This window comes from Pungitius pungitius, chromosome 14, assembly GCF_949316345.1.
Source record: "Pungitius pungitius chromosome 14, fPunPun2.1, whole genome shotgun sequence".
NCBI lineage: Eukaryota > Metazoa > Chordata > Actinopteri > Perciformes > Gasterosteidae > Pungitius > Pungitius pungitius.
In genome coordinates, this window is record NC_084913.1 from 7,126,386 (window position 1) to 7,137,467 (window position 11,082).

Consider the following 11,082-nt stretch of genomic DNA (forward strand, 5'->3'; position numbering starts at 1 on the left):
CAATCATAGTGAGTTGAAAGTGAGATGCGAACCACCTAATTAAACAAAACACTTTAACATAAAAGGGATATATGGATTCTTGGAAAACTAATTGAATCCAACACTTTTTTGTCAAAAAAGTACATCTCTAATTTGTCCTGGCTCCACCAGGTTTTCCAGTGCGCGTTCTCAATGGAGAGAGAGCATGTGACTGCGCGTCCCCGCGGAGCCGGGGGGAGGAGTACCTCTACGGAGTAAATCCTCACCAGCGTGGCACTGTATCTCAGAAGCAAAGTAGACGAATGGGATGTTTTTAGCGGATAAGAGCGAATTGATACGGCGATAACTCGTATGCAAAGGGTTTGAGGATTTAACCGAGTTATTTCCGTCAATAACTGCGGATTTTTTCCTCATTTCTCAGAGGGTGCGGATACAGCTTAATCTCGATAGAGAGACTCAACCCCGGTCCTTTCGTCCTGACATGGACACAGGAATTGTACCAGAAAAGAAAAGGTAATGTCAATGCTAACGTTGCGTAATGCTGCGCCATGCAGGCTATGCTGTTGTTTCAGAGCTGACTTAACAACTTTGGTTATCGATTGTGATGTGATTGCTACTCGTGATGTGACACTCTGGCCTTTAATTCAAGGTTAACACCGACTTTCGCCGGTTTGTTCGTCAAAATAATACGCTCGCTATTATCGTTAGCGAGCTGCCCGGCCTAGCTAACGCGCTAGCTAACGCTAGCTAGCTGCCCCAGAAGTAACGTTGACGTTAGAGCTGTTGACGTTAACGTCAAACTGTTTACACACCACGCCGCAGGGGACTCTTCTCTGTATTTTGATCATATCTGCCTCGTAAATACATCGATCTTGTTTCTCACTACGATTTGGGGTTTAATCGTTGATGTAATATGTACATTTATTTTGATTATGACACACGTATCCGCTTTGAATAGTTAACTAACGTTAAGTTGTATGATTAACTCAGTGGTGTATAACTTACTGTTTGTGTGTGATCAACCTTGAAATATTCCGTGTGAAGCTGGCGGCTCCTGTGGTGTGAGCTGCACTGATGAGGTGTGTGGTTTCTGATGAAATATTTAGGGTTGGTGAACTTGGCCTTGGTTTGAACTTCTTTATTTTACAGTCAAAGGTTTACGTGGACATTTTAAAATTGTTTTATTTACCTAAACACTTAACACTTAAACTGATAATGGTGATAATTTAGCAGAAAATGCAGGACAATAACTTTCTTCATTAGGCCAATTTCAATGTCATTTACAGGTCAAATTCCGGAAGCAGGTAACAAGCGTTTCCATTATTGATTAGTCTTTGATTACTTCTTCAGTGTATAACATTACAAATAATGTAATCTGCAAACCCTTTGAAATCTGACCTACAAGCAAATAATAAACCCACAATTATCAAGTTGTAATCATTTATGATTTAGGGGTGGGGGATAGCAGCGAGGAAACACAAAAGTTCAGGGTATATCCTGATGGATGCCCTTTGCAAAAAGGCTTCTTGGACAATTTCTTTACTGATTTGCATGGTATAGTTATTATAAAAATGGAATTGAGTGCTCCCCCCTAAATGACCTTGTGTTTTAGGAGAACAATGGAAGATGTCTTTGAGAAGTTGTTCAGTAAACATGGCTGGTAGTAGTTTAATCCCGCGTACAATAATTAGTGCTTTGCCTTGTCGTGCTTTACATTACTCCTTCTAACAACTGTCCTGGTCTCATATGAGACATACTGGTTTTAAACGGCGAACGAATGAGAGTATATGAGTGTCCATTCTTGGTTGAAGTCTTTGGTTTCCCTTTCCGCGTATCTCATCTTGGTGAGCACCATGTGAAATAACTTCTGTGGCTCACATGTCATTCCGACTGTTAGGTCTCAGTGTGTGTGTGTGTGTGTGTGTGTGTCCACGTCACTGGAGGTGTGACGCTTATCGGAACACGCGTAATTGCTTGGCGGAGTGTTATTACGTTATACACTTTCCTTTGCTTGTGAGGATGGGTTTCCTGGACTGCTGAACCACAGCGTTAATATCTTGTAACCGGATGGTTTCATAGTTTGCCGTTAGTTTGCCATGTGTTGTTGTCGTAGACTGCATCGCACTGTCCGGTGGGCACGGTGGGCCCCCTCATTTCCTCCCTTTTTATAGCTCTAAGAAAGGTTAAATGATTTGTTTGGTCTAAATAAATAGCTACTTGTTATTTTGGTTCTATCTTAGTAGAAATGAAGAGGTGTGGTGTAATATCACTCTCACTTCTCAATCACTAGGGCTTGACGTCATTGGAAGTGGTCTCATGTGTGTTGCAATTTGCAAATTGCTCTTTTGTTCAGATCAAAATTGGTAGCCCTTGCAGGTACAGGGCATAGGTATCTATTGGATTTGTGTGCACATTTTGTGACCAAAGAGAAATAAAGGTTTACACTCATCAGTTTTTGTAGCCTGTAACCTCAGAATGAAATAATGCATTTTTTGTTTGCAAGGACCAGAAACAAAGTTTCTAGTAAAATATTTGTTACATTTTCTGCTATTTATTGAGTAGCCGAACACAAGGAAATATCTGACACCACCCCCACTGAACCAGGGCACTGAATCGTAGCGCCAATATTTCACTTCTAAATTAGGGAGTAATATAGATTATATCATCCACTACTTTATTCAAAGATGTACTACACCAGTAACAACACAGTTTTAGGGAAGACTACAACTATGGTATTTCCAAAATGTCACACACTACATTAATATCACGCCACGGCTTAATTTGCCTGCAAAAGTTTTACAATCAGTATTGTTTGGCTTATCATGTTTTACTTTGGCTGCTTGATAAGAGATGAGATGATATTTTCTGTGGCATTGACTTTGACAATAAATAGGTCAGCCTGTAGTAACAAAATACACGCAACTCCAAATCTCCAAATTTAGTAACAATTTAAATTCTGCTCACATAATGGCATATGTATTAACAGAAAAAAACACAAGTGTCATTTGAGCTGGTGGAGCTGGGTGTGTGATTGTGTATCCAATGGGGCAAAAGGCCGCTGGGCATTCATGGCCATCTGCGTTAATCATTTTATGTAACTATGTTTACCATCTAGGGAGCTGTTTTGTTTGTAAATGAAAGCAGTTGAAAGCAGTTTTCTTCTGCCCCATTAGTTGAAAAACAGTACTGAAAATGGACAAAAAAGTGTGTCACAACTCTTTAACAAATTGGACACTGAAAAAAGATGTATGCTTCCAACACAACCTGTTATCTGTATGTTTAAATAATTAAACTGTCTTTGCTTAGTAATTCACGGCACAGTTTGTCAGGCTAAATGCAGGATTCCTCCTGTATTCATTGGAGGGGTGTTTCAGTGGAATGTTGAAGCTGAAGTTATTGTGATATAATATGGGTGTGCCCACTATAGATGAAATCAATGTATGTGTCCACAGGCCTGTACTAATCAATCATCTGGCCTCCAGTGGGTCCACTGTGCCTAACAGTATTTGCAGTTTATCTGTCATTAGATTATCAGAAGCTTAGCCAGTAGCTTAGCACAGCACTTGCCCTGTGTGCCTTTTGTAAATGACCCGTTAAGAATTTGTAATAATTTCTCCCTGTGAGGGTCAGTGAACTTGCATGAATGTGGGTTTTAGGAGATTGTTACAGTAGGAACCAAAGGTCAGACTATAAGAAATGAAACATTGTGGGATATTATCCCATGGATTTGACTGAAGATATTGTACATTACAAATGTGCAAACATATGGGAAGCTGACTGCATTTAGCAGTAATTGCAGCATTGGTGGGAACATGTTTTATCCTGCAGTACACACACTGGAGAGGAGGGAGATTCTGAGTAAATGCCTCACCAAGTACCTCGGTTACAAATCATGTGTCTCTGCAGGAATTTGGCCACAAATGGGAATGAGATGAGGATTGGTAAAACGATTTTATAGGTTATTTATTATTAAGTCTATTTATCTGTATTTGGTGAATAGTTTTGATCCTTAATCAACTACATTTCAATTCCATAAAAACCTGCGACCCTGCCAGAAGATTTCATATGCAGGAGGAGCATTGCAGTCTGCTGCTCCATTTTCTCGTTTGATAACTTTAAATAACTACTACTCCTTGTTACAGGGTTGTGAGCCACAGATCGATTTCAATTAGGTGTACATTTCAAAGCCGAGGGGTTTTGAACTGCCTTTTTTTAGCAGCGATGCTGCTTCGCTTTCATCTAAATACGTTTGAGTTTCTGAGGTCGTGATGGTGAGGGAGATAATGGCAGAGAGTCGGCAGCACTTAGGTTCACTGTTGCTATTATGTTGCGCACTTAGACGGTCTATTTATGTTAGTGGTCATCACGTGAACTGGCAACGTGCTCACCCTTACAAACAAAAAACTCAAAGCATTGCCAAGGTTGTTCCATTGTTAGACACTGCCGTGTCTTCAAGAACTGGTTTGCAGTGTTATGAGAGTCTTTATAGCTTGACATTAGATAATTGCTTAGATCTAATAAAGGTGTAGTTGAGGTTTAATGCATTATTGTAGTTCGTCCTGGTATTGAAGGTGTGCGTTGCTCCCTCTGTGGGATTTTTCGGTCTGTGTGACAAGATGCTCTTCCCCGTAGATCCATTCAGCCGGACCCATATTTTGTCATAAAGGATGACTTGGTGTTTTATTGTATTGGTTGTGTTTCAAGAGACTGACATGAGAATCCGCGCCACACCTCCCGGCCAATCACTCTGGGGGGGATATTTTGTTTGGTCAAGAGCCAATAACACTACTGCAGGCATTTATGTAAATGAGTCTGCCAGGAATCCAGACAGTAGCTTGACAGTGAGCTCGCTTGTTGGGGCTCCAGCTGCTGCCGCCTCCACGGACCCCACCGTGGCCGACTAGACGTCCTCGCTTAGTCGGGAAGGGAGGCATGGATGGGGTGGGTGGAGGTGATGTCTCTTGCAGCGTGCGGATTCGCTTGACCCGCCGCCTCTCTGCTGCAGGGTGAGCTCGGAGCGGAGAAAGGAGAAGTCGAGGGATGCAGCGCGATGCCGGCGTGGAAAGGAGTCGGAGGTGTTCTACGAGCTGGCACAGCAGCTGCCCCTGCCCCACAGCGTCAGCTCCAGCCTGGACAAGGCCTCGATAATGAGGCTCATCATCAGCTACCTGTGCATGAGAAAACTGCTCAACACCGGTCAGTAGCCATAGCTGTGGTGATTTAACAAATAAAAATTTGACAGCTTTTCATGTCAATGTCTTCTGTGTTTTTAACTGTTTTTCCCAACTTTCCTCTGTCTCTCCCGCCTCTGTTATATTTTCTAGATGAGCCGTTGACAGAGGAGGAAACAGAGCTGGAGTCACAGCTAAACAGCGCCTACCTAAAGGCCTTGGACGGCTTTCTTTTGGTCCTGTCGGAAGATGGAGATATGATCTATCTCTCCGAGAATGTTAACAAGTGCCTCGGGATGGCACAGGTGGGTCCAAATTGACCTGCTGTCTGTCAATGTTAAAAGAGGCCATACAGAAAATGCCATTAGGTTGATGGGTAATGGAGTCAAAAGCAGAAAAATAATATAAATATGGTTCATCTTTTTTACATTTTACAGATACTGCTAATTAAACACATGCACATTAGGCCTTCTTTTGAATAATTACAGAAATTGCAACACAATGTCCACCATAAACTGCTGTATGGACATGTTGATGGTAACAGGACTTTCTCTGCTGCAGTTTGACCTGACTGGACACAGTGTGTTTGACTTCATACATCCGTGTGATCAGGAAGAGCTGAGGGAGATGCTGGTCCACAAAACCGGTGAGACATAACAACAATGAGTAGCGACCAATGATAACACCGCTCTAATGGACAGAGCGGGGTACACTCAGTCAGGTCTGCCAGTGCTCCCATAGCAGGGAATCCAATTAACTCTTTTTGGCCAGTTCAAACCAGCAGGCTGTCAGAACACGTTTGCATTTCCCACTTCAGTACAGAGGTCCAGAGGTTAAAGTAATTACGATTGGCTAATGTTGGAACAAGTGACCTTTCACAGAGCAGCGTAGTTGGCGCGTTTCCTATTTAGCTTGCACAATACAATTTGGCATTTCTTTGTGTTTGTGGATTAACTCGTTTGTTTTTAAGTTTCTCACTAGAACGTTGGTTCTCCCCATTTTTAAATGCACTTCATTTGTCATCAGTGCGATGCATATCAGTCCACATTCGCTTTTCTGTTTGCCGTCTTTGCTGTGATGGCTGGTGCTCCACTTCCTCTATTTAACTAGTTAAATGATGGCTTCATAGCCTTCTCTATCCTCAAAATGCAAATGTGAACTCTTGCTAGTTGGCAAAGGTTCACGATAATATGCTGAATGAATGAATGAATGGATGAATGCAAGATGGACAAAGTTTCCTTGTGTTCACAAACTCTTCCTGTTTGGGATTTCAGGCTCCAAAAAGGCCAAGGAAGCAGACATGAAGCGCAGCTTCTTCCTGCGAATGAAATGCACTCTCACCAACAGGGGCCGCACGGTCAACGTCAAATCAGCTACATGGAAGGTAAAATACTAATATAATAATAAAGTAATAAAGTATGCCTATCAAGACCAGGGGTGTTGTTGAGGTCAGGAAACTATATTTTCCTTTTAGTAATTTAGTAATCATGAATGTCATATCATTATTGTGTTAAATGCCCTTTTAGAATAAACGGTTTAAGGTGTAGAGTTAGAAAAGCTATGGATTTGAAATGCCAAAACTAGACCGGACACAGACTGCACTTCACCTCCTGTCTACGTCCTCGGTAATATAATGATCTAATATGCAAAGGAAATGGACCGTTATCATAGTCTTATTACAAATGACACCATTGTGTCAGTGATTCCATTCATACATGAACCCTGCATTTCATGCTGCCATCACTTAAAAAGCAATAACAACTTAGATGAAAAGGAGTTGAGCATGAAAACACAAGCCTTTGAATGAGAAGATCACTACTTTTTACATAACACATTTCCTTTTACACGAACTGTATATGTGGAATAATTTGAAATAATCTGTAATAATGTGTTGGCTAACTGGTTTTTAACATGCACCCAAATTTGAGTTGCCTCTTAGTGGATGCGTTGAGAGAACATTTTATTTCATGTAATGAAGAAATGTTGATGGAACAACTGTTAGACCTAAACATACATTTATCTGATTAATGTCTTTGTTATTTACTCGTATTTTATCATTTTCTGCTGCTTCAGAAACATTTTACTTGCCTTTGGGTCTGGAAATATCTACAAAACCAAATGTTGCTCTCTAGGTGCTCCACTGCTCAGGTCATGTGCGTGTGTACGACAGCCCCACCGAGGAGACCCCCAACGGGCACAAGGAGCCCCCGGTCCCCTACCTGGTTCTGATCTGTGATCCCATCCAACATCCATCCAACATTGAGGTCCCTCTTGACACCAAGACTTTTCTCAGCCGCCATACGATGGACATGAAGTTCACGTACTGCGATGAAAGGTGTGTGTGCCCGTCTGAGTAAATATTAAGAAGCTTTTCATGCAGTGACTCGGCTCCTCAAGCCCCCGGTGGAGAGCCTGTGCTTTTACTTTTATCATCGCCAATGCAGCAGCAGTCACACAGAGCCACCCAGTGTTCATTGTAGATACTACAGACGCTAGAATGCGTGTCAGCAGTGGAATTGAGAGATTGTGTTTTTTTTTCTTTTTGCCTGACCAGGATCACTGAGCTCATGGGATATGATCCAGAGGACCTGTTGAATCGCTCTGTGTACGAGTACTATCATGCTCTGGACTCAGACCATCTTAACAAGACTCACCACAACCGTAAGTGTGACGAAGAGTGCAGTGAATTAACTAGTTTTAAAATATATAACATATTCCAGCTGTTATTTTTGCCAAACCCATAACCCAACGATTAATATCTATTGTTTCTCGATTTTCTTTTTGTTTCTCTTTGCTCTTAGTGTTTGCAAAGGGCCAAGTCAGCACAGGCCAGTACCGGATGTTGGCCAAGAGAGGAGGATTTGTGTGGGTGGAAACTCAAGCCACTGTCATCTACAACAACAAGAACTCCCAGCCACAGTGTGTTGTCTGTGTCAACTTTGTGCTCAGGTACCAAAAAGGCTTTTCACTCAGTTTGTTGTTTTGTTTTTTTTTTACATTTGAAATGAGCTGGCTAAAGATCTACAGACTATTTTTTGTTATGTTTTTGTGGTGGTATTTTCAGAGCCATTGCAAAATAGAGTAAACTCAATCTCACGGCTGCATAACACTGTTACAGTGGCATCCAGGAGGAGAAACTGATATTGTCCATGGATCAAATCGAGGATGTGAAGCCAGTGAAGGAGGAGCTGCAGCAGCAGGCAGAAAAGGAAGTTGTAGAGAGCAGCCAGCCCAACTTGCCTCAGTCCCCGCTAAAGGACGAGGAGAAGAGCCCGGAGCGGGATGTGATCCAACTGTTCACGCAGGCAGCAGAGGTCGAGACTCCGTCCAGCCTCTATGACCAGCTTAAGGCGGAGCCGGAGGCCCTCACTCTGCTGGCCCCAGCTGCTGGAGACGCAGTCATCTCCCTGGACTTCAGTTGCCCCGGTTTGTGGCCTCTCAGTACTCAAACTTCTCCTCAGCAGAAATGCCTGTGTGAAACCATTCTTACCTGCCTTTTGTGTACCGGTGCAGAGTCCGAGATCCTGTTGGTGAAGGAGGTCCCTCTATACAATGATGTAATGCTTCCCTCCACCGGTGACCAGCTGACTCCTCCTCTCTCCCCTCTGCCGCTGAGCGAGACTCTCCGTGTCACCACCACCGTCTCTGAGGATGCTAAAGCTAAGAGCTACTCTCCAGCCCGCTCCACCTCGTCGGCCATCCACAGCACCTCAAAGGTCAGAGAGTCAATTGGTGTCATTGTGTGGCTCAGACAATATACTTGGTTTAATATTCTGAAAAGTGAATGACCTTTGACGTCTCTTTAGGCCGACAGTCCACTGGACTTTTGTTACCCCATGGACTCCGAGATGAGCTCAGATTTCAAACTAGACTTGGTGGAGAAGCTGTTTGCTATTGATACAGAGACCAAGACCCCCTTCACCACACAGGTAATTATGCCAGGAGATACTGTAGATGTCATTCAAGTTAATTATTGGTTTAATGCAGGAAAAAGGTCTGGTCTTAATCATTACTTTTTTTTCCCCCTCTCCTCCGAAGGCAATGGAAGACTTGGATCTGGAGATGTTAGCTCCCTACATCCCCATGGATGATGACTTTCAGCTGCGCAGTCTGACCCCAGAAGAGTCTTTGTCTTGTGGATCAGTCAAATCCCTGCAGGGTTCTCCAGTCCACGTGCCACAGGACATCCACAGCTATCCCAGCTCCCCATTCAGTGCACCAGGTAGCCGCACAGCTTCCCCAGCACCACTTCTAGCCCCTCATCCGGCCACCACCACTGCAAAGAGGTAAGCCTCCCGAGCACTCCACCTCAATGGCTTTATAAGGCTTTTAGGGTTAACTAAGCACTATCTCTGTGCCACAGGATCCCGCAGCCGGACAAAGACGTCTCGCTCATGACCCTGGCAGCTGCAAATTCCCAACGCAAAAGAAAGCTGGGTGATGCAATACAGACTATTGGACAGGTAAGGTACAGTAAGGTACAGGATTATGTAGATCTAACTTTATATTTGCAGATGGAGACTTTGAGTGTGTTTGTTTATTTGCTGATTTTCACAGAAGACGTTGCCTCCGCAACAGGTGGAGCAGGGCAAAAAGCTGAAGGCCTCATTGTCAGAAACGACCAGGACCATACTTCTGCTGCCGTCAGGTGACTAAACCGGATCTGCAATCAAAAACATTAGACTGCTGCATTATTCTAAACACTGGCAGAATGGTAACGCGCAAATATCTCGCTCATAGATTTGGCGAGTCGTCTTCTGGGAAGCACATCAGACGGCACCAGTTCCCCTTTCACCCTGCCACAGCTCACCAGCTACGACTGCGAGGTCAACGCCCCCCTGCAGGGTCGTCAGTCCCTGCTGCAGGGAGAGGAGCTGCTGTGCGCTCTGGACCTCGTCAACGCGATATAGCTGAAACGAAAGGAGTCTCTGTTCACTGCTGGACACTACAATTTCTCCCTCTTATTTTCACGGCCTTTCCAAGAACCCTAACCTGTACCTCGCCCCCTCCCGTCCCTTATTTATGTACCTTATGAGTTTGATTACAGTCTGGCCGCTGTTTGTGCACCTCGTGATATCTGCAGCATTCCACCGTTGCAAACACCATAGCAGTGTCTGGGTTTTGGTGCAAGGGATTCGGCATCAGAAGATGTCCCAATTATCTATTTTGTTGTTTTGGTTTTGTTTCCTCTCTATTCCGGGGAATCTCTCGGCACACGTCACCTCGACAGATGGTCCCTTTTCCAGCAGGTCACCACAGACCCTGGCTCTACTGCCAGCAATGTATTGTAAGCTTCAGTCGCACAATTTATATTTTCTTAAAAAGAAAAATATTACCAGCAATATATATTAAGCCTTTTTAAAGTCGTTTTAATGGGATTTGATCAAGTACATTTCCTCCCATACTTGTATGTTGTAGTACTCGTACCTACGAAGATGTCACAAGTGCAGTATGAACATGTTTCGACCCTAGGTGGTTTGAATGTTTTCTCCATTTAGCTCTCAAGTCTTTGATGTAAATGCATTTATTTGTGTAGCAGTCCAGTACCTGTCACTTTATTACTTTACTGTAAGTGTGTTACTGTTCATTAACCAGCGAGATTACGCGGTGTGGCTTCCCAGCTTTGACCCTTATGAAATCGGAGAGTAACTGCTTCACTTTTTGCTTCTCATCATGGATGTTTTGCATATTTCTTTAACATGAAGTGAATTCATGTTTTTCGTTTTTACTGTGAGTGACACACTCAAAAGAGTCTTTTAAATTAGTGGAATATTAGGTGTGTGATCAGTCACCATGGTAGCACTTTTGACTTGACAGTTAAATGGTAGTCAGTTAAATACCATTGATCTATGCCACGTTGTCAGTCTCTCATGCTTCTTGTTGCCGTCCAACAATAAATGGCTTTAATAAAGTACATGGTTTCAAGTTCAAG

At 43.2% G+C, this 11,082-nt stretch overlaps 1 protein-coding gene across 3 annotated transcripts; it reads left to right on the top strand.

Annotated features, from left to right (window-relative positions):
* Positions 1 to 198: 198 nt before the first annotated feature.
* On the top strand, positions 199 to 11,064 carry hif1aa (hypoxia inducible factor 1 subunit alpha a). Of its 3 annotated transcripts, none has more exons than XM_037486008.2 (15): positions 199 to 492; positions 4,985 to 5,175; positions 5,304 to 5,455; positions 5,712 to 5,796; positions 6,425 to 6,534; positions 7,283 to 7,485; positions 7,705 to 7,811; positions 7,952 to 8,099; positions 8,269 to 8,576; positions 8,664 to 8,866; positions 8,957 to 9,079; positions 9,189 to 9,436; positions 9,514 to 9,613; positions 9,708 to 9,798; positions 9,891 to 11,064. In XM_037486008.2, the coding sequence occupies exons 1-15, from the start codon at positions 461 to 463 to the stop codon at positions 10,058 to 10,060; spliced, it is 2,271 nt and encodes a 756-aa protein (XP_037341905.2). In that variant the 5' UTR covers positions 199 to 460; the 3' UTR covers positions 10,061 to 11,064. The 3 variants fall into 3 exon arrangements, with proteins under 3 accessions (XP_037341905.2, XP_037341906.2, XP_062413309.1); XM_037486009.2 differs by having other exon boundaries at positions 9,711 to 9,798; XM_062557325.1 differs by having other exon boundaries at positions 9,729 to 9,798.
* Positions 11,065 to 11,082: the final 18 nt, after the last annotated feature.